Genomic DNA, 22,696 nt, shown 5'->3' with positions numbered 1-22,696 from the left:
TTGGGGGGGGGGGGAGGGTCATGTGCATTATTCGAGACCATTATTTAGCATTGCATGTGAATTAATTAATTGGTTGATATATGTACACATGGACATTAATTTCGCATACGTATTATAAAAATAATTTCATGCATTAAACTATCTCCCTTGGAATAGAAAAGCTACTTGCAAATTTTATAAATCCGAAACAAGAGACCCATGCGGATCGAGGTAGAATCCAAGTGGTGAGCCAAGGGATACATACATTCGAAAGGGTATATGTGTTTACAATATCATATTAAGATTTGCTACCGACAGAAGACTAAAAGTAGAACAACGACGTGATTCCAACCGATGTTATACAGTCGATTTTGACGGGTATATATGTGTTCCAGATTCCGTATTCCAAATTCATATTAAGATTTGTTATATGATACTGCATGTTTATATTTCCTATAGGAAATATATATATATAGAGAGAGAGAGAGAGATTTTGAATAACTGTAACATAATGAAAGGGAAATCATATATATCCAAAGAAGACCTCGTAGATAAACAAATTCGACTAATAATTATGTTGTTCATAAAGGAAATCAAGCCACAAATCTGAGAAGTAGAGGTTGAAAATGATAGAAGACATATATTTTATTTCTATGTACAAACATATATATATATATATTATACACGAACAGAGTCAAAACAAAGCGAAAGGGAAGTTGTTGAAGTGAAGGAAAAGTCAAATCGTGCAGAAGAGGAAGGTTGCTGGTGGAGAGTATTCTTCAACTCAAATCTGGGATTGCTTCCCTAATTGTGTCGTCCGCGATTGGCGAGAGAATCAGAGAGTTGGGCCTGATGGCCCAAGTCCAGGATCAACAAGCTCATCATGGGCCAACGTGTCATGAGAAGGTCCATGTCCACTAACAGTTCAATCAACTTTTTGTCTCTTTTTTTTTTTTGTAATATTCGTTTCATTTGTTTATTTTGAATCTGCGGTCGAATTTGGGGTTCCATATTAGAAATCCCATAATATAGATCGAGAAACAATTATGTGTAACCAAATTAATTTCTTCCCATTTTTTTATTGTATCAATATTCTTCCGATATAATGATTTTTTAGATTCATCTAATTGCATCTAATTGTCTTATCACCGAGTTGAAATTGTTTATCAGTACGTTATTCTCTTTATTAACTTATTATACATTTATGAAAATAATAACATTAATCAAAATGAGAAAACGCCTAATCGTATTGCTACTTATCTTCATTTTTTCTATATTTGATTAATAAATATGGATATTTCCGTATAAAAATTATTAAGCCGCAATTTTTTTTTTCCCGATCTGAGAGTGTTGGGTTCACGGATATGGAAAGGGTGAAGGAGAGAGGACACCGAGCAGTGCAATTTTCATGTGTAATTATTGTATAAAACAAACACATGAGAGAGTGACAGAGGGAATAGTAGTCCCGTGACCTCACCTGATTTCTCCTTTGGCCTTATTCTTCTATCTCTCTCTCATGCATGCATGCATCCATCCATGCATGTATGTATGTATATATACGGATGTATACATATATATACCTCAAGCTTATAAATAATACGACATATATTCCCATGCGTATGTATATTTGAATGTTAATATTTGCAATTTACACATAACACTCCCAAAACTCATATGAAAGAATATTAGTGTATCTTCACCACTCTCTCTTCGAAGCTCTCCATTTCACCTCCCCACCGAAACCCTGAACCCTATGGAAACTCCTCCTCCTCCGCAGCTACGGCCGCAGGCCTACAAACTGACAACGTCCTCCATCTCCTACGCCAAACCTCGGACCGGCCTCTCTCACGTTCTGCCACTCCTCCCTTTCAAGCAATGCACGGCCGAGCCGCCGATCTATATCCTCCGCAACGTCTCTCTCACCGCTTTTCCCGGCGAGATCCTCGCCGTTGTGGGCCCCAGCGGCGCCGGAAAATCCACTCTCCTCGATATTCTGGCCGCCAGAACCTCTCCCACCTCCGGATCCATCTTCCTCGGCTCTCTCCCTGTAAACCCTTCATCTTACCGCAAGATCTCTTCCTACGTTCCCCAGCACGACGCCTTCTTCCCTCTTCTCACCGTTCTCGAGACGTTCTTCTTCGCCGCCCGTCTCTTGCTCCCAAACCAGACCCATGTGCCCGACGCTGTCGATTCTCTGCTCAGAGAGCTTAACCTTACACATTTGGCAGATACTAGACTTGGTCAAGGCCTGTCCGGTGGGGAACGTAGGAGGGTTTCCATAGGTTTGAGTCTTCTTCACGATCCGGGTTTTCTTCTTCTCGATGAACCCACCTCGGGTTTAGACAGCAAATCGGCGTTCGATGTCGTTCAGATTCTTAAATCCATAGCTACGTCGAGACAACGCACTGTGATCTTGTCCATCCACCAACCCAGCTTCAAGATTCTGTCTGTTATTGATCGGTTGTTGCTTCTGTCCAAAGGAACTGTAACGTACCACGGAAGGGCTGATTCTCTTGAAGGTTTCTTGCTCTCCAAGGGTTTCACCGTTCCTCCCCAGCTGAATGCCCTTGAATACGCCATGGAAATACTCAACGATCTCCACGAGACCAACGAAAATATCGATGTTGATCTTTCTAGTCCATCGCCCTCAGCTAGCGAAACGAGTTTGTCAGCCGATCAGTTCCTAGAAAATCAGAAAGAGAGAGCAATACAGCGTACCATTCGACATCGAACCTCGAGAATAGCCGAAATAAGCCTTCTTTCGAGAAGATTCTCGAAGATCGTTTGCAGGACGAGGCAATTGCTTCTGACCAGCACACTAGAAGCACTTATAGTCGGTCTTGTCCTAGGCACTATCTACATCAACATCGGAATTGGGTTACAAGGAATCAAAAAAAGATTCGGTCTTTTCGCATTCACACTCACTTTTCTCCTCTCTTCCACAACCGAAACCCTTCCGATCTTCATCAACGAACGCCCGATCCTCATACGAGAAACCTCAAGCGGTGTTTACAGACTCTCATCCTATCTTCTTGCCAACACCCTCGTTTTCTTGCCTTACTTGCTCGTCACCTCCGTCATCTACTCCGTTTCGGTCTATTTTCTCGTGGGTCTCTGCTTTTCTTGGCAAGCTTTTGGATACTTTGTACTTGTCATCTGGGTAATCGTTCTAATGGCGAACTCATTCGTGCTCTTCTTGAGCTCTCTCGCACCGAATTACATCTCGGGAACTTCTCTTGTCACTGTTCTGCTTGCGGGTTTCTTCTTGTTCTCGGGCTATTTCATCTCCAAAGACAGACTCCCCAAGTACTGGCTCTTCATGTACTTCTTCTCCATGTATAGGTACGCCTTGGACGCGCTTCTGATAAACGAATACTCGTGTCTGAGCACGAAATGTCTTGTCTGGATGGAGGGAGCCGAAGGGAAGATCTGCATGAGCACTGGAAGCAGTGCGTTGGAGCAGAAAGGGCTTCATGCGAGGGAGAAATGGTTTAATGTCTATGTCTTGCTTGGTTTCTTCTTTCTCTACCGTTTGTTGTGTTTTCTTGTTCTTCTCAAAAGGGTTTCGGGCTCCAAGAGATGAATTCCTTTCTTCGCTTTCGCGTCACGTTATTGTTTCTGTGTATACATCGATCTTCTTTCCATACGAAGTTTCATTTTCTTAAATCCACGGAAGAAGAGATTATAATGAATTTTGTGTTGTATTTATACCAATTATACTCTAAAAACAAGAGAATGAGAGCAACCCAAGATCGATCCCTAAAGTTCATACATGAACCGGAGATAACCGGACATTGCAACTTCAATATCTGTAAACCGGAGAGTTTCAACAAACCAAAACCGGGTTTATACATCCTTATATATATATATATATATATATATATATTGTATTGTATGAGAGTAAGATGGCAGACCCAAGTTGTAAAAGTGGGAACAAGACAAGAGGTATCACGGGTCTCATTCCCCTCTCAAAATGATCTTATTATTACATTTTTTGTTGGGTTTAAATTATAAACATTGTTATTATTACTTACAAAGGCAAAGATATGTGTATATTTTTTAAAGCACAAGTTTGTTGTATAGTAGCGGTCCCAAAAATGTTACATGCTCTGTTTGTTTCCCTTAGCGTTTTAGTTCTCAAATAATGGTCAATATGTTGTATATATACATGTTTATAATCTTATATATCTATATTATATAAGTGTATATGCATACATACATGTATAATGTATGGGCTATTTTTCGTTTCCTCTCCCATGAACTGATTTCTCTCTCTTGTTCTGCCATTATCTAACATACCGTCGAGAGGAACGGGTGGTCATTTCGAATTTCGCTTCGCTTATATTCGAGTTTGGTTATTTTAGTTATAGAAAAATTATTATCATTCAGTTTTTATACAAATTTCGGTTCGGATCCGTTTTTTTTTGTAAAAACCTCATTTTTCAAAGAAATTTTCGGGTTTTACTGTTATTTTTTAATTGATTCAATTCGGTTTTGTTTTTTTTTCGGAATTAGAGAAGTCATGATCATTCGGTTTTTATATCAAATTCGGTTCGATTACGATTATATCTTTCAATTATTCGGTTAATAATCAAAATGATGGCCCTGAATGCACGCATATTTATGTTAGGAGAATCTTAATTGCCTTGGCATTTAAAGTCAAAATTCTATCCGTAAACGTCAGCATATGTCTTCATTTGATTCAATCTTCCTTGAAAAACTTTGATTATACTTCTTGGTCGGAACCGATTAGATTTTTCAATCCTAAGAAAAGCTTTTGCTCGGACAAATCGGTGAGTGGAAGAAGCTTTGCTACGGCCAACAAGAGGCATAGCATTCACTCACGGACGGGAATGTGTCAACACGGACATGTCAAAAATTCCCGAACAGCCAACTATCCGCACGAGGAATCCTGGTCGACCAAGTCACCCGACCAAGCGGATGACGAGTCATGTCCGACTGACCAAGCAATACTCGAGGCACGTCGAGATGTCGAAGGAACTCCGGCCATGCTGAGTCAGACCATGTCGCACATGAGGAGGCCTGAGACCCCTCGGGCCCCGGCCACACAAAGAGAAAGAGAACTGCTAAAAGGACGAATTCAAGAGAGCAGGGAGTAGATACCTGTGATAGCGAAAGATGCGAGCTTTCACAACGCAAAACAAGCTGTTGCATTTGGCCTTCCGAATGCATCACCTAAGGACAGAATCCTGAATACAGAGGCTGCCATAATTTCACGTCTCTCGGGACACATGTTCAGTAGATCTATAATGGTAAGAGACAGGAACCAGATTCATACCTTTAACAATGGGGGATGCCCTTGAAAAGGGGAAGCGTCATTTTTGTATAAATCATAGACGAGGTAACAAAGATAAGATTGGATAAAGTTTGTTTAATCCAAAGATTATTAGAATTTGAACGCCGGTCCTCGGAACAACTCTAGATCAAAGCTAGAAAACAGCAGCAGTTGCATGGGAAGGGAAAACAAACAAATACCATATAACAAGAGAAAGGAGAACTGGGAGTTTGACCAGCACATACAATGCAAAAGCTGAAAGCTACCCCGTCAACTGTGAATCAGGAGAGCTAGCGGCTGGAATCTCCTTTTGAGAAGCAACGGCTTCAAGGGTCTTGTAGAATTCTTCGGGAAGAGGGCCAGGACGGTGCTGAGGAACATGCTTGGGAATGGGAGCATCATTCTCGATGACTTCACACTCGTAGTCGTCTGGAACACCCCAAGGATCCCACTCTGCGAGAAAGACGAAATAATTACAAATCCATGGTGAAGAGTTCCATGATAAATTCAAAGGCCAAATCACTGAACCATATTGAGTTAGTCTTTCACAAGGACATAACTCGAACAGTAACTAGTTTCCCTCAAGTCTCTCTCTCTCTCTTGGTTTATCTAAAGAAAGAGACACAAGATGAAGAGAGAATGTTGCATATCATGGGCTGATTCCTACAACACTAAACTTCACGTGAAATGTTTGCACAACATTGATTAGACATCGGAAGATTGAGGTATTAGGTATCGTAAAACTGATGCCGCTTCTGCGTGGAGCATACCACGCATATACATATTAGGAATAGTATCATACCGCATATAAAAGCAGAGCAAGTATAAAAAAATGAAACAGGCAACTAAAAAGAGAAGCAGATTGGTGGAAACAACATATGAAGACGACGAATGGCTTTGTTCGCTCTGAGGATCTGATGATAGAAAACATTTCACGAGAAACCATACAGATACATTTTGTAGGAAAAATTTCGAACTTTCGCAAAGATTCGCCCAAATGTGAAGGCTAGCACTTAGCCCACAACATGGGAAGTCCAACCGGTGAATCTCTAAAACTAAAGAGATCATTTTTGTTTTGAACTTTCAAGATCACGTTTTGTTGATACCCAACAATGGATGACAGTTTCAAGGCTTTTCGGTAACATGATGATATCCCACGGTTCATAAAGCCTCGAAACTCAAACTCTGTTTCCCATTCTAAATTCTCATCCAGCAATATCAAACTAAATGTCAGAACCAGATCACACAAATGAAAAAACGTAACGATTGCCAGGAAGCAAAATCAGACAGTGGTGACACTCGCGCTTGCAGCAAATCCGACAAAAGCCCAAAAGTACGAAATTAAGATCCGGACAAGGGTATAGTTGTTGCTCATCCAATTCGAAAATTCGAAACGACCAAATCAAAATCACACGAAAATGGGTCGAATGATACGAAGAAGAAGAGGAATACGAACCGATCATTTTTCCGATGAGAGTGAGCTCATCGCGAGCCTCCTCGATGAGCTCCTCGACCTGGCCACAACCGAGCCGCTTCTCGATCATCTCCCAATCCTCCTCCTCCTGACAAGCCTTGAGACGGTGGCGCGTGAAGCTCTCCACGGCCTTCCTGTATCCTTCATCCTCCGGCACGGCCTGGATCTCCTTTAGGGTTTTGGAGTAGAGATCGATCAAAACCTCCCTCGCGTTGGGAACAACGTCCAGACCAACGATCCCAGTCGTCTGCTTCACTTTCGCCAACAATGGCCGTCCAATCGCACGGAGGAACATATCTTCCGCCTACGCTCGAAGCACAAGATCACTCCTCTCTCCCTGCAAAATCTCGCTCACTTTCAGTGTCAACCCCTTCGAGATGCGAAGAAAGGAATGTGGAGCTTACGGAAGCAGAGGGGTAGAAACAATGCCCGAATTATTGGGCCACTATATACTCTTTTTATGGGCCAATCGTTTGGGCCTTTATAGGCCCAATTAAGTATGGACGGATTATTGATGGGTCAAAAAGCGATCCATGGAAAAAGTATTATAATATGCTTTAAATTACTTATCAATACACAATTTGGTTGGTTGGACAAGGATATTAGAGATTTCAAAAACACATGTATCCTCGTGTGTATATATATATAACACAACATATCAATTAGATGGGCGAAGTGTCACTGGCCCCCACTAAAAATAAAAAAAAAAAGGACTTATTTATAAAATGTAATAAGATGTGAAGAATAATACCCCCACTTCATATTTATAAATGTCCCCTCCCCTCATTTTTTTAATGTGAAATCAAATAAATATATAATATTTTTCTATTTTTTAAAAAAATTTCATCTTTCATATATTTTTTTTCTCTTCTTACATCTAAAAATAATAATCAATTTAATCTAAATAAAAAATTATCATCAATTTAATCATAACTTAATATATAAAAAATAACAACAACAAAATCAAATATATATAAATGTTATAATTTTTGTTTGAAACCATTTTTATTTTTTTATTGTTTGTTTCTATATATTTAGCATACTTATAAATTTATATATATATATATATATATATATTTGTGTATTTAATATAGTAGCTAAATTAGTGGATAAAGTTTTCTAAAAAATTACATTGAAATTCAAAGATAGTGGTAAAATTTCAACCGAGAGCGTATTAAATTCTAATGTAAATAAATTGACTTAGATGATTTGGCTTTGAATCATGTTAATAAAAAAAAATTAAAGTATCATCCTAATTAGATAGATAAGATAAAGTACAATTTTTGAATAGATTATCTAATTTGTGTCATCGAAAAAGATACATTCTAAACTATTCCTAATAAAATTATTATGTAAAAATTTTAGAAAATAAAAAAAAATTGTAGAATTCAATTATAAAACATAAATATTTTTGTTAGTATATATTTTATTAATTTCTTTTATAATATATATATATATATATATATTAATATTGCCACCAGTAAAATATTTGTCTGGATCCGCCACTGCATACATCTAACTTTAATCATGAAATATCGCCTAAAGAAATTTAAAGGGTAGAAAACTTTGAAAAGAGTCAATATTTTCAAATTTTAAAATCGAAGTATCTATACATCAGAATTCTATCTCTGTACGTAAACATATAAAATTCAACAAATGCAAGTATAATAATATGACCTCTTCTCCTAATGTGAATTATTAAAATCAAATTGTACATATCATAATACTGTGTCGTATATAGACCATGGTGTGCGAGTCAGTCATTTTTATTTAAATTATTTTTGGCGCATTGAATACTTGTTCAATAAATTAGTAATAACAAAGATAAACTCTTAGAAGTTATAAGATTATTAGACAACTTTCATGCCCATCTCGCGTCATGAGAATCTGGACCGACCATGTTACAAAGTTTTTTAAAAAATGCAATATCAATTTCGTCATAACCTGTTTAATTATATATATTTTTTTGTTAAAATTTAATTATATATTTAACGACCCTACTTTGCTGTTTCGAGAGACGTATTGTTACGAAACAGAGAGTTAATTAATGCCATGTTTATATATAATAATTATGAGATCGAATAAAATACGTTTGACCGACTCTTCGATTTACGAGATATACACAAAAATAAATAAAATAAAAAATAGTTGACCAATTAAGAGAACCCACTAGGAGAATCTAAGAATTATTTATAGATATTTGGCGTTGGCTTCCATTATTTTTTATTCCAATTTTTTTATATAGAATTAATCATTTTTTTATCTGATTTAATTCATATCTAATTAGTTTATTTAAAAATATCATATCTAATTAATATTTATATCAAAATTTAATTATATACGATTAAATATTATTTAAATAAATTTAATTTTATATATGTAAAATAGAAATATCTATTCGCTCTGTTTTAATTAATAATAGTTTGCCAAATTAATAGGCTTCGCTGGTTATTCTTAATAAAATGATAAAGATAACGGTTCACATTTAAAAAAAAAAAGTGCAAATAATATGGCTTGATTATGAATGAATATATGAAATGCGTTCGCATGGTCCTCGCTGCCAATTGTTAGGGTAGCTTAATTATTTAGGGGAGAATATACTTATCCTATATATATATTTCTGATAAGAAAAAAAAAGTTCACAAAATTTTGGGAGTGCGTATATATGGTAAAGGTAAATTAGAGGCGTTGTCGTTTAGTTTTTTTTTTATTATTAAAAAGATCAGACACGAAATTAAATTTCCGAAAATAAATGATAAATCATAAAGTACAACTCGTACAGAAAAAAGACAGACAAAAATCAGTAAAATTTACGTGTAATGAAAAACATAAACACAAAGATCCACTAGAAATCTCGCATTCATACACACATACGTACATGGCATAGTCATTATATATTGATTTAAAGTCGGAGAAAATAGCATTTTAAGTATCTACATTTTTATAAAATTTTCATATAAATATCTAAATTATAAGATTTTTATATAAATATTTAAATTTTTAAAAAATTTTATAGAAATAACTAAAATTTTTTTAAAAATCTATTAAAATCGTTTGATTAAAATTTTAAAAGATATTTAAATTTTGGATTTATTTGAGAATTTTTTAAAAGTCTAAGTATTTATGTAATTTTTTTTAAAATTTAGGTGTTTATATAAAAAATTTATAATTTATATTTTTATCTTAAATTTTCATAAAAATTTAGATATTTATACTAATTTTCTCAAAGTAATTAAAAAGTGGAGAGAATTAGACGGCTACATGCATACGAAATTAACGAGCGTATGGTGACAATAGACTGTGTTTATCTAATCTAATCATCTGAACTAAACGACAAAAACCAAGAAAATCTCCGCTCAGTTAATTAAAAAAAAAAGATGCCTTTTTGTTTTTGACCGGATGTTCACCCTCCGCCGCCGTCTCCGGGGGACTAAGGGGGGAAATTTCCGGCGAAACCTTGCATGTCGGAGAAAAAATCCTCTCGATCTCTCACCGCCAAATTCGGAATCAATAGATCTTCCGCATCATCATCGTCATCATCATCATTATCAATATCGTCAATTTCATCTTCGTCATCCATGGTGATCTCTTGGCTAACAACATCTTCATCCACGTGTGTTCCCTGAACGTCGTCGTTTTCCTTCAACGGCGTCGTGGGCGAGAGATTCTCCGTCGACTTCGCAGCGTCGCTGGATCCGGCCTGACCCGGGTCGGGTTTACGGGTGGGGTCGATGGGTTGGGGCTTGTTCCGGGTGCTTCCGGCGAGAGAGTTCCGGTGAGTGGGGCGTGGATGGGTGTGTTCTCCGGCGTACGTGACGATGAAGATGTTCGGATCCGAGTTGCTTCGCTCCACTTGTTTCCTCGCCAAACACCCCTTTGAGCTGCTGCATCTGTAATAGTTCCTGTTGTACAAATTCGACCTGACCCGTTTAGCCGTTTTCTGACCCGGAAGTGATTTTCCCGAGAAAATGAACTAGAGGGGGAGAGAAAGAGAGAGAGAGAAAAGGTTGGACCGTGTAGGGGTGGGCACGGGTCGGATACCCGGGAAAATCGAGAGATTTGGATTCGGATCCGGGAGACTCGGGTATTTAGCTATAAGATTTGTATCCGAGATTTGGTATTTACGAGTATCTCGGAAGAGAGGTTTTCTTGAGTTACGTGACATATGGTTCTCTTCTGCTGGTTTTTTCTGTTCAATTTTGAAAGAAACAAAAAAAAAAAAAAAGGAAGAAACTTTGAATACCCTTTATGAAAAAAAAATGGATGAAACTTCAAACACGGGACAAAACACACAAATCGGTCTATATATCATCTAGAAGTGAAAATCTTGCCTCTTTCGAGATCGACCAGGAACTTGCGTATGTTGTTGCTGCTGCTGCTGCTCTTCACGTTGGCCTCTGAAGACGAAAACAGAAGGAGAGATTGTAGTTGCAGAGCTCGGAAAAACCCTAACGCCCCCATGAGCTTTCCGATCTTGTAATTCGTTCCCTTGTTCTTGTTTCAAGACACTGTTGCTGACCAAGGCTAACGAGGAGGAGGAGGAAGAAGAAGGAGGAGACGAAGACCACCAACGGGGCAAGAAGGGCTTGCAAGAATCTCGAAGTTCATTACAATCATAAGGATCCATGTCACTGTATCTCCTCTCTCGGTCTCTGTCGTTTCCGGCAGCGAACGAGAAAGAGTGGTGGTGGTGTTCCTGTCGGTCAAAATTAGAACCCGCCATGGGTGGCAGAGGGCTCTCTGGTTTGAGATTGTCGTCGTTGTCTTCATCTCCATCACCGGCCTTTTCCTTGATGCTCGTAGCTAAAGAGCTACAGCTTCTTACTACGGCGAAGAGATCCCAACCTTCGGACATCTCTGCTCGCGTTTTGTCAAAGCTCTTCACTTTTTCTCTTGTCTGAAAAGAGAGAGAGAGAGAGATGACAATGGCGCAAAGGACGGGCGCTGACTTTTCTTCACTTCGAGAGGAGAGAGAGATGGATGTGTGAGCACTTGACTTGGTATTTCTTCAACCATTTATACATTGAGAAATTTCATGTTTGGTGTTTTTCCCTGCTCAAAGATGTCATATATATATATATATATATATAAAAAATTTGTGAATCGTCAACTTGTTCAATCGAGAAACTAATTTATGTGTGTAAAATTTGGAAACTTATTGTTTGTAATAATATATATTTATAAATACTATTTCTTTTGTATGAGTTTTGACCACACGTACCACATGATGAAAAGATATTACATAAATACAAATGTGAAGGTACATTTGGTTATATAGATGCGTAGTGTACACCATTATTTTCATGACCCATAAATCTATAATTCTTACAAAAAAAATTATAATATCTATGAAATACTGTTCATTTTTTTTTTCTTTTTATCAAGTGTTATGAACATCAAATTGATAGTGAAAAATATTTGTATATTTTCAAACATTAAAAAAAATGTAACACATTCCTCTCTCTTCTTTCTCTTCCTAGCTCACTCAGACCTCGCAATTTCGTAGTGGAATATGGATACGGACTCTCCCTCGCTCTTATTGTGTGCTTTGACTTCGTTAAAATGTCAAAAGTGGGGACCACTCTTTTGGAACCCTTTGATTCCACCATGGGGCTGCGATTCTCTGCTTCCACGCTCATCTTCACCGCGTCTTCTGATTGGCTCGTGGTTCTCACGCGGCCAATTGAGCCGTCCGATTCCTTCCTTCCTTCCCCATCTTCTTCTGTCGGTCTCAATAATTTGTATTAGAGGATTTAAAATAGAATACGCCACTTGTACGCATTTATATGCACAAGCATATGCGGTATTTTTTTCTCCTGATTTATATAATATTTATAGCGATTACTGTTGTATTGATTTGGAAAAGGGTAATTCATAGCGTCCGGCTATAACATATAGTTTTTATTTTAAAATTAAAAAAAAAATAATACAAGGAAGACGAGAAATCGCTTTTTTCGGTCATATCTTTTTTTTAATTGGATTTTTTTTTTGTAAAAAGTCCTGAGTGTTTAACCGAGTCACACGTTCAAAAGAAATGTAGAACCTTACTTTCTATCGATAACGGACCAAGCAAATTAACAAGCGAGTTATAAAACATTTATCTCTATTATGTCCAGAAGTGGTGGTATAGTGGCGTGGGAGCACAAAGTGTTTTTTCACCTACACGGTTCGAATCTCACCGGATATCAGTAATTATAAAAAAAACATTTATCTCTATTATGAGAATAACTTATATTAATGGATCCGAGAGTTTTGCGCATTTTTCTATTGGGTTTCACATCAAACTAGGAAAAATGTTTTTCTATCGGATTATAGATAGATATATTAGATCCTAAAATCCAAAAATCACTTTGCCAATGCCAGATCCAAAAATTACTTAGGCAACAGGCTGCGATAGAAGGCGAGAGAAAGGATGGGGCCAATGGAAAGTAGGGGTGGGCACGGGTCGGATACCCGGGAAAATCGAGAGATTTGGATTCGGATCCGGGAGACTCGGGTATTTAGCTATAAGATTTGTATCCGAGATTTGGTATTTACGAGTATCCGGGATACGGGTATCCGGAATAATAGTCGGGTACTCGCGGATATCCGGATCCGGATTTATTTAAGAAAAACAACAATATTCATAAATAAAATTTTTAAAACATGAAGATATATTTATAAAAATTGATGAATTATGATAAAATATATAAGATAAAAGAGATAATAAGAGACAAATAATAAATTTAATTTTTTTGAATTAATATTAAAAAAATATGAAATTATTTCATCTAAAATAATTGTATTTTATAAAAATGTTATATAAATATAAGATATAATTATTTATAATCATAATACGCGGGTACCCGCGGATATCCAGTTTAAAAATTCTATTATCCGGATTTGGATCCGGATTCACGGGTATTGAAAAATCAGGATTCGGAGTCGGATTTGAAAATTACGAGTACCCTAAAATCGGGTATCCGTGAGACGAGTATCCGACGGATACCCGATTTTCGGGTATTTGTGGCCAGCCCTAATGGAAAGGGCATGTGATGTGATGGTAGGAAACAAGACAACAAGGGCCGTTAAACATGGGATGGGGGTTAATTTGCAAATTTCTATTTTCTTAGCCTTTTTTTCTAAAAAAAAGTTTTTTGTGGGGTCAGAACTGAGATATGCCATGAATTTGGGAATCTCACCTTACCATTCCCTCTGGTTAAACACAGACCAGATCGGCCTTTCTCCACTGTCTGAGTGAGGTTTGTAATATTTTCCTGTTACTAGGACGGATGTAATCAGGTGCTCGCGGGTCTACCCAATATTAAGCTGCACTCCACCTACTACTAAAAAAAAAAATGCTCATAAACATAAATTTTTAACTCCAAATAAAGAATATGGCATGGAGATTTCTATATATATATATATATATCTGAATCTCCTCTATTGGTATTTTAGAGTAAACGGTTGATTGGTTTGGTTTTAGTCTCTCATATAATTCATGATGCACATGTATTACGAGTATGGTGGAGGAGTAAAATATTTGTAAAGGACGTGTTGTGAATTTGTTTAAAGTGTTATGATTAGTCGGAAAAGGTTACGTTTGGTTTAGAACGTGAAAAGTGATCTCAGAAAAAAATGGAAGGACAGTTCGAAAAATGTGAACGGACAGCTTGTTTTTTATGAGGGATAAAGTTTGAATAAACGGACGATAGTCCTAATAAAGGGCGGGTAGCTCGTTTTTTCTGAGTGCCGTTTGAGCGAAAAGACACGACCAGACGGCGAAAACTTCCGAGTTTTCATGTCTTTTCAACGTTTTGGTGTTTATAAACAAACCATAGGCCATATAACATGGAGAAAGAATATAAAACACAGATTTGTGACAAGATCTAAGTGATTTTGTGAGAGATTTGAGTGTTATTGTACGCAGAAAACTATGTGCAAAGGTTTCTTTGTTTTCGGTTAAACAATTTCTGTTTGATGATTATCGGAAGGGCAAACCGAAATCATTGTCGCTTCATTGTATCTCAAAAGTGTATTCCTGTAATCCCATTTACCCGGTTGAAGACAGAATTATCGGATCAGATTGAAGTCGTCATCTTATCGGGTACGTACGTGTGATTTCGTATTATTGTTTATTCTCTAACATCCTCCACTTCCTCTATTGAAGGGGTTTGCAACATGCATGTCAGGAGCACGTGCGCTCTACCTAGAGGCACGTGACAGAATTCCAATATGGTCCAAATCCAATCCACATATCATTGCGAAATCTCAAATGAGATGGAGAAGGTGGACATTAGACAAACGCCAAAAAAGATATCACCTCCTCCTCTCATAAAAAAAGGCAGAAGAGCAGAAAGAAAGGCATCACTCGTTTCCTTGAGACGACAAGATATTCCACTTCAATATTTTTTTTTTAAAAAAAATTATCATTTCCCTATACCGTAATGTAATGAAACTGTTACGGAACAGTAGTAGCCTATCATATACTACATACATATATACGTATATTATGTAAGTGGGTTGTATATGCATATACGCATATGCCACTCGCTCGAAACCTAACAAAGGAGTGAGGAGGAAGACACTTGTATCTAGCGGAAAGGAAAGCATGTTTAATGCCCAAAGAAGAATAAATTCACTTCATTTTGTAATTAGAAAGTTGAGATTTTCCCCACTTTTTGAGTTCATTTTTTTTTATATTTCATTTCGCCAAATTCATATATACACATACATACACACACAATATAAAAAAAAAATCACGCAGATTTTGACAAAAATTGTTATAAAAAAGATCTCACGATCTTATTCTTCGCCAAATCGTGGAATCTGGAAATTCTTGGAAAAGCATAGAACCGTGTCCTTTAATAAAAGGGGGTATGGTACGAAAAATATTCCATTTGTTATTCATTATGAAACAAAACTATGGAGAATATAGCCCTTAAGAGCACAAAAGGTTTATCATTTTATGATCGTGGTCAGTTGCCTGAAAGGAATATGTATCGCTTACGTCTTTAATGGAAGCAAAATCAGCACAAAGAAAAATGGGCACAGAGACAAGGAACAAGAATATATGCTCCTAGAAAACAAGGAATCGAAGCACAACATCACCATATTGTTTTCTCTTTTCCAGTGCTTCACGGTTCCACTTTGTTAAAATAAAATTTTAAAAAAAAGTTTTAACGGTCCATTTTGCACATATATACGTATATATGCGTGTATTTGTTGTGTGGAAATAAGACTTAACATTAACGGTGTTTAATGATATTGTCAAAGAAATTAATAGATGGGTGAATGGTTGTGGTTGCGCGAGAACTTTCCAAAGGGAACAACCAAAGAAACACTACAAGGGTGTATGGGAATTGACAGGAAAAAGGAAAAAGAAGCCAATACCAATCCACGAAATTCTAACGTGTGATTTTTGGCTTATTGGTGTTTAACACTAAAGAAAAATAAAACCTTTTTTTATAAAAGGAAATGGTTACAAGGTAAAAAAAAAACTTAAGAGACATAAAAAGATGTGGGTTTGGTTTTCATTGGGGTTTATGTGACGAGACAGAAATGAGGAACGATGGATGCTATAATACAATATTTGGGGCCACCCACCACTAGAAGATTTTCCTATATTTGATGTCTTGTTTTTTGCTCTATCTTTTGTTTTTTCTACAATGGAAAAGATCACTGTATGAGAATACGATGGGGTTTCTATACATTCAGTTAGCAAAAGGGAATGAGAAAGATGTTTGGTTAGCATCTTTCACTTCTCTTTCGGTTTCAATCAAACTGAAGAAATGGCCCAACAATATTCACAACAAAGCTTTGGCAACTGAAGACATACAAGAGTCCTAACCTAACTCTAATGCTTAAGAGCTCCAGTTGCTGTGGCCTAAAATTCCATTGGGAACTTGTGATGTCTCTCTGACAAGAAATCTGCTGTTCCCTTTCGGTTATAGATAGAGAGCAAACGATAGAGAGAACCCAACTAAAAAGCTTTTTGTGGTTTTTGATAAAACAAGGAGAGCCATAGGATTGATGAGATACAATGATGTGATTGTCGTTGTCATTGGGATTATTTGGGTTTTTTTTTTTTTTATAATTTGTGATGAACACGTTTCTTTTTCTCTAGTGTGGGTTTGGTTTGGTGAGTCTAAAAGGGATACGAGCTTGGATCGTTTCTTAGGAAGGGGGCCCCCTAAGATTTCTTATGGGTTTGGCAAAGGAAAGCGATATGAGATCGATCGACCTATAACACTTTCTGTGCATGCGTGTGTGCGCGTTCTAGATGTGCAAACATGATCACAATCAGACAATAATATTGAAAGTTTTTTACTGTTACCTCCATGAAGCTCAGACAGTTGTAGTTGCCATTGGGACGCCCATCTTATGAGCAGCTGGAATCTCCCTCTTTGACTAATTTTGATGCAGATACTCTGTTTCTTTCCCATCTTCTCTTTGGGAGAGATCCTGACCATTGTGACTGCTGCTTGATGGCATTTCCCCTGTCCTGAATGATGGAATTATAGGCATAACATAAACACAGATGCTGTCTGACTTGTGCCAGCAGCAGCAGCAGCAGCAGCAGATGGATTAGATACTGTCAGAAACAAAGATAACAAATAGAAGAAAACATCAGATTAGTTGTCAGCAAAGCATAGATTATTAAATTTAATCTCAGAATAAAGTCCACTTACCGAGTTAACAGCTGAGTTTTGTTGCACAGTATCTCAGATGTAAAACAAAGATATATTTCATGAAAAGCCAACAAGGCAAGTTCAATCCTAAACCAGGAAACAGGAGAATTTTGAATTGAATTGGATGAAGGTGACCTAGGAGAATTTTGAATTGGATGGGGAAACAACACAAGTTACGTATGAAATCAAATACGCACACGATTATGTAAAGAGTTTCAAAAGATACCTCCTTGAGCTGTGGCCCTTTAACCAGGCCTATTCAAGTTCAAGGTACCAGACTGACCACCACCTCGCCACGGAAGGATCCAGGTGTCCAGAACAACTTCAAGAATCAGACTAACTAATTTCTTCCTCCCGAACGAATCCTGACAAGAGGGAATAATAAGGACGAGAATCGCAACGTATATGCATAAGCATAACGTGGTATTTTTAGAATCTAACTTGCCCAATACTTGTCCAAGATGAAATGCTTACACAACGTGGAAAACATATCTCAAGCGAAATGTACAGATTCTGTCGCGGTTAGTGCGGCAATTGCAATCGTATGGTTAAGCTCTTGCTAGGAACCACGGCTCTCACTAACTAGATAGGTTTCGTCAAGCTGTGTCCAAACAAGAATCTGCAAGAACAACAATACCAGATGGATTAAATCCACGCAATGAGCGGCACAAGGAGACCAAAAGAGGTGTGACCTTTTTTCCTCTAACATCTTCCCCGCTAAGACGTAATTGCTTCCATTATCGGTTATCACTTGAACCACTTTATCTTCTCCAATCTCTTCAACAAGAGAATCCAACATCTCAAATAACTTTTGACCGGTCTTCACAAAACTAGATCCATCTATCGACTTCATAAACATTGTGCCAGCGGGAGAATTGACCAAGAAGTTAATCAAACATCTCTGTTTCCTATCCGTCCATGCATCCGACATAATAGAGCAACCATGTTTCTCCCATTGAATCTGATGTTGTTTCATCAATGATTTGGTGTATTCAACCTCCTTGGTGAGTAATGACACTCTTATTTGGTGGTAAGATGGAGCTGGAAGGTTAGGGCCGAAACGTCCAATAACATGTAACATATCTTGAAAACTTTGCATCTTAATGCTATTGAATGAAATCCCAGCTTGATACCACCACCTTGCAATAAATTGGTGAACTCCACCAACAGAATCTTTGTCGCACACCTCTCTGATATTTTGTTGTCTCATCTTTTCTTTCTTGTTCCTTGAAATGGTTGCTTCGGGTCTTCTAACAAACAAATCCATAGGACCTTTTTTGTTCCGTTTTGTTTGTGGATTTTCTTCTTCATCAGATAATCCAAAACCTAAATCATCAAGATCAAACTCCATAGGCTCGTTGGAACAAACCGTAGAACCAGTAACTCTCTTTCGTTTGTGAAGTTCCCACATCTCTTCACGTACTTCTTTCGGACATAGTTCGCACATAGTAGTGTTGCCTTTCTTTCCCATCAGATGCTCCTTTACTCTTGTAATACCTCCTTTCATAATTTTTCTACAAAACTTGCATACGAGAGTATTTGTATCATTTTCTTCTACAGCTTCAGCATATTTCCATCCAGGATCTTTTCTAGTTCTTTTAGGAGCAACATTTGTAGATGCAGATTGTGAACATTGTCCGCCTTCGTTTGACATTATCATTGAAAAATATCGAAATTATGAAAACACATGAACATGAACACGGTAGAAAATAATAGAAAATAAATATGAATGATCCTATAAATTACATACATAATACATATCGTAACAGATGCTAGTGCTAGGTGGCAGAAAGATGTACATACAAAAATAATATAGATAAATAAAACATGGCAGACTTTTGTTATCTCTCTCACGGAAGAGAAAGAGAGTTTGTCTCTCTCATCATCAACAAACAAAAAAAATAGAAAAACACAGATAAATACCAACAGATGTCTCTCTCATCATCAACAAAAAAAAAAGAAAAACACAGATAAATACCAACAGATCGATTCTCTCTCGAGTCGCGACTCTGCAATCTTTCTTCCTCGGGTCCTCTCTCTTTCTCTGTGTTCTTCAACTTCTTCTGCAATCTTTCTTTCTCTTTCTTTCTATTTCGGAAACTCTCTCTTTCCAGATTTTGTTTCTCTTTCCTTCTTCAATTTTTCTATTTCCAAAATCTTAAACTATTCGACCGACGCTTCGATATCTCCCATTTTTGTGTTTTCCTTTTTTTTTTTCTGGACTTTACTTTCCCTTTTAATACGCAATTCCGCCATGGCGGGGCTATGGCCGCCATAACCCACAATGGAAAACCCCATGTGGCGCACGCAATGGCGAAAACGCCATACACGCCACGCTATACAAATACCATGGCGTCTACCTTGAAATCCGCCAGGCCATCCCGCCATGGCGGGGCCATGGCCGCCATTTGACAACACTGGTCCAAATAAGAATCTGCAAGAACAACAAATCAACAATACCAGATGGATATCTGATGAAAGAGCAGAAACACAAACACTCAGTGCTTGATTCATTTTAAAGCATCCATTACAATAACAGAGGGCTTGGTATCGTGCTATCTCCAGCAGCGAAGTCCACTTCATGAACATGTCCAGTTCAAGTAGATTATAGTTGGTGAATTGGACAAGGGACATCCTCCATCACTCGGTGCAACACATTCGGAATGAGCCGTGAAATTCCGAATCCACATGAACTTTTTTCTATTCATCAGATTCGCAAGCTCGAGAAACAACAATGGCTTTCCAGGAACACTACATTGGTTCATCACAAACTCAAATCAAGCATCATCACGAAATTAATTGTTGGCGTTAATTCATAAATCTTACACAAAAAATATTCCTGTCGAACTAGTTATACGTTTCCACATGAAATCGTTTCCCGCTTCTTCTTCGGATGATGTTCACCTCACATATTGTAATAATCGAGTCGGATAAGTTTGCAGAATAAGCACGAATCATACAAGGCAACGGAAATTCTCAGGATATCGAGAGATCTCACCGGAAATTCTCTGGGACTTTGAATTCTCCGGTATCCACGAGGCGACGCAAAGGCGAGGAGAAGGAGGCGCCGCCCGCGCTCTCGCCGTTGGTGACATTTTGCGAAAACAAAATCAAATATTTTAAATACCGGGTCGGGTTGACAGAAAAGGATCCGGGTCGGGTTGAGAACTTGACCGAGCCCAAAACTGAAACAGTCTCTCTCTCCCGAGCTGCTCTTCTTCTTCTTCAAGTTGATTTCTTCCTTGGCGCCATCGCAGAGAGAGAGAGAGAGGGGGCGGGGCGCCTCGAGATCAGATTGCGATCTAATGTACGATTCCATCATTCAGGTACATTACAACTCATGTTTTGCCTTGCTTGATGAAGCGTGTACTGAAATCCCATGTTTGGCTTTCCTGCGATTTGACCCTCGGAGGATCTGCGCTTGGCTCATTCCCAATCCAGATTGACGTTGGGAATGTTTCTCGCCTCTCTAATCTTGATTGAATTCCGGATTCGGTTTGTAGCTTAGGGCTCTGACTAGTCACATTTAAGCGGGGGGTTAGTCTTTCATCGATCTTGGTGAACAGTGATGGTTTATGCCTCCTAACTCGTTGATTCACTTGTGCAGATATGTAACTTCTCGACATGTAGTAACTTGACCCTTGTACTCCTCTGGGTCGTGATGATATACTACATTAAGATTTAAGAACATGAACGGTAAGGCGATTTCCTCTTCAAACTCAATTTAGGCCCAAAGCTATGTGATGTTAGATTATACTGCCTTTCTTGATAGCTGACCTGTATTTGTTTGTGGTCTTGATTTCCCCCCTTCTGTTAGCAACTTTTGGTTTCTTATTCATAATCTCGGGTGGTAAAGGTTCAAGTTTTTCGAGCCACTTGGATTCGGACCTGGAGCTTCGGATTCAGAAATTAAAAAAGCATATAGAAGGCTGCCCATCCAATACCATCCTGATAAAAAAAAAAAAAAAAAACCAGATCCAGGGACCAGGCCAGGGTGCTTTCTGCTTCTTAGTTTATAAAGAGCTTCTTCCCTTTGGCTCGAGGGAATTGCAGCTACAGTTTTTTTCTTTTGCGTCTTGTACTTCTTACTGCTGATTTGCTTATCTAATTGTAACAGAGACCCATAAATTTTTTTGCATCTTGTATCGTGAAAACTTTGAGAAGTATGGCCATCCAGAAGGCAGACAAGGAGGGATATGTTTTCGACTTTGCAAGTGAACATGGATTTTCCGAATCCGTTTTAAATCAAATCTTGCATTGTGATGCAGGGATTTCAAGTGGGCATTGCTCTTCCTCAATTTCTCATAGGCATAGATGGAGCATCTGGCGCCGTATTATTACTGTGGGTAGTCGGTACGGTTATCTGTATTCTCTTGCCCCTTTTGATTGCTGTGATATATCTCTCGAGGTCATCAAAGTGTACCGGGAACCATGTTATGCATCAGACGCTTTCAGCATGCTTTCATCTAATGAAGCCGTCTTTACTCTTCAGCCCCAAGGTACTTAAATTTCAACCTTTAGACATGGTAAAAATGGCTAAATGTTTTGTAAAAGTGGAGTCGCGTTTGACATGTCCAGCAAGGTTATGGAAGTTTTCATCAAGGCAGGCGAATACATGGAGATTCCTGTTCGTAGAACTGATGATGAACCTCCCCCATTTAGCTCGTGAATCAGCGGTCCTCTCTCCAGCTTTGCTTAGGTAGCTCTCACCTCGCCTTCTTGAAGAGTTACTGAAGGTAATTTCTTGGCTTTGCTTGATTAGCTTGTTCGGTTATTTCGAGTCATGCAAGTTTTGGATATACCACGGCAATTTCCGGGGAAAAGAGTTAAAAAAAGGAAGTGTGGTTTCTGAAGAAACCGAACTATAAACCTCAAACATCTCAGGCTGTTCCGCTAAAGTCAAGTGCAGGATCTGCTCAAGGCATTGCTTCTTTCTTGCAGCCATGTTACTTGCTCTAATATAATACGAATTTTCTATCAATTTTTTAGATTAATATAGAAATTATAACTTTTTTAGGAAAAATATGGTGCGATTAAAATTATGATTTTTTTTTTACAAATATACCACGTTTAGTGCCATTTTCGGTTTCATCTGTAATTTTTTATGCACTTTTTTTTACTCTTGTAAAACTCGTATATTTAAATTAAAAGTTAGAAAAGTTTTGTGGATTTTATTGAACATTTTAAACTTTTTATATTGATTAATTTGATCATTGAATACGAATTCGAGTATTTATATAATTTTTTTTTACATATATTAAAATGAATTTTTATATA

General features: G+C 37.7%; 3 protein-coding genes and 3 long non-coding RNA genes across 11 annotated transcripts; 2 read left to right on the top strand and 4 right to left on the bottom strand.

Annotated features, from left to right (window-relative positions):
- Positions 1-1,595: 1,595 nt before the first annotated feature.
- LOC104800279 (ABC transporter G family member 8-like) lies at positions 1,596-3,693 on the top strand. 2 transcript variants are annotated; one of them, XM_010523068.1, is made up of 2 exons: positions 1,596-3,236; positions 3,322-3,414. In XM_010523068.1, the coding sequence occupies exons 1-2, from the start codon at positions 1,733-1,735 to the stop codon at positions 3,342-3,344; spliced, it is 1,527 nt and encodes a 508-aa protein (XP_010521370.1). In that variant the 5' UTR covers positions 1,596-1,732; the 3' UTR covers positions 3,345-3,414. The 2 variants fall into 2 exon arrangements, with proteins under 2 accessions (XP_010521370.1, XP_010521368.1); XM_010523066.2 differs by having other exon boundaries at positions 1,597-3,693.
- A 1,646-nt stretch (positions 3,694-5,339) lies between these two features.
- On the bottom strand, positions 5,340-7,160 carry LOC104800278 (probable NADH dehydrogenase [ubiquinone] 1 alpha subcomplex subunit 5, mitochondrial). The gene is made up of 2 exons (XM_010523065.2): positions 6,732-7,160; positions 5,340-5,728 (listed from the first exon to the last, which is right to left on the bottom strand). Exons 1-2 carry the CDS (start codon positions 7,042-7,044, stop codon positions 5,538-5,540), a joined length of 504 nt encoding a protein of 167 aa, XP_010521367.1. The 5' UTR covers positions 7,045-7,160; the 3' UTR covers positions 5,340-5,537.
- A 2,833-nt stretch (positions 7,161-9,993) lies between these two features.
- LOC104800304 (probable WRKY transcription factor 27) lies at positions 9,994-11,779 on the bottom strand. Its single transcript, XM_010523101.1, has 3 exons — positions 11,081-11,779; positions 10,875-10,938; positions 9,994-10,722 (listed from the first exon to the last, which is right to left on the bottom strand). The coding sequence occupies exons 1-3, from the start codon at positions 11,602-11,604 to the stop codon at positions 10,180-10,182; spliced, it is 1,131 nt and encodes a 376-aa protein (XP_010521403.1). The 5' UTR covers positions 11,605-11,779; the 3' UTR covers positions 9,994-10,179.
- Positions 11,780-12,152: 373 nt separating this feature from the next.
- Positions 12,153-18,271, bottom strand: LOC104800277. The gene is made up of 4 exons (XR_769702.2): positions 17,894-18,271; positions 17,420-17,784; positions 17,065-17,322; positions 12,153-12,471 (listed from the first exon to the last, which is right to left on the bottom strand). It is a non-coding gene; the product is annotated as an uncharacterized LOC104800277 (long non-coding RNA).
- A 1,287-nt stretch (positions 18,272-19,558) lies between these two features.
- LOC104800274 lies at positions 19,559-20,494 on the bottom strand. Its single transcript, XR_769696.1, has 2 exons — positions 20,418-20,494; positions 19,559-20,170 (listed from the first exon to the last, which is right to left on the bottom strand). It is a non-coding gene; the product is annotated as an uncharacterized LOC104800274 (long non-coding RNA).
- On the top strand, positions 20,164-22,566 carry LOC104800275. Of its 5 annotated transcripts, none has more exons than XR_769701.1 (4): positions 20,164-20,745; positions 21,027-21,918; positions 21,998-22,155; positions 22,304-22,566. It is a non-coding gene; the product is annotated as an uncharacterized LOC104800275 (long non-coding RNA). The 5 variants fall into 5 exon arrangements; XR_769700.1 differs by having other exon boundaries at positions 21,027-21,115; positions 21,237-21,918; positions 21,998-22,562; XR_769699.1 differs by having other exon boundaries at positions 21,027-21,115; positions 21,276-21,918; positions 21,998-22,561.
- Positions 22,567-22,696: the final 130 nt, after the last annotated feature.

This window comes from Tarenaya hassleriana, unplaced genomic scaffold (assembly GCF_000463585.1).
Source record: "Tarenaya hassleriana unplaced genomic scaffold, ASM46358v1 Cleome66, whole genome shotgun sequence".
Taxonomy (NCBI): domain Eukaryota; kingdom Viridiplantae; phylum Streptophyta; class Magnoliopsida; order Brassicales; family Cleomaceae; genus Tarenaya; species Tarenaya hassleriana.
The sequence above is the reverse complement of the archived record's forward strand: the minus strand, read 5'-3'. Positions and strand labels throughout refer to the sequence as shown.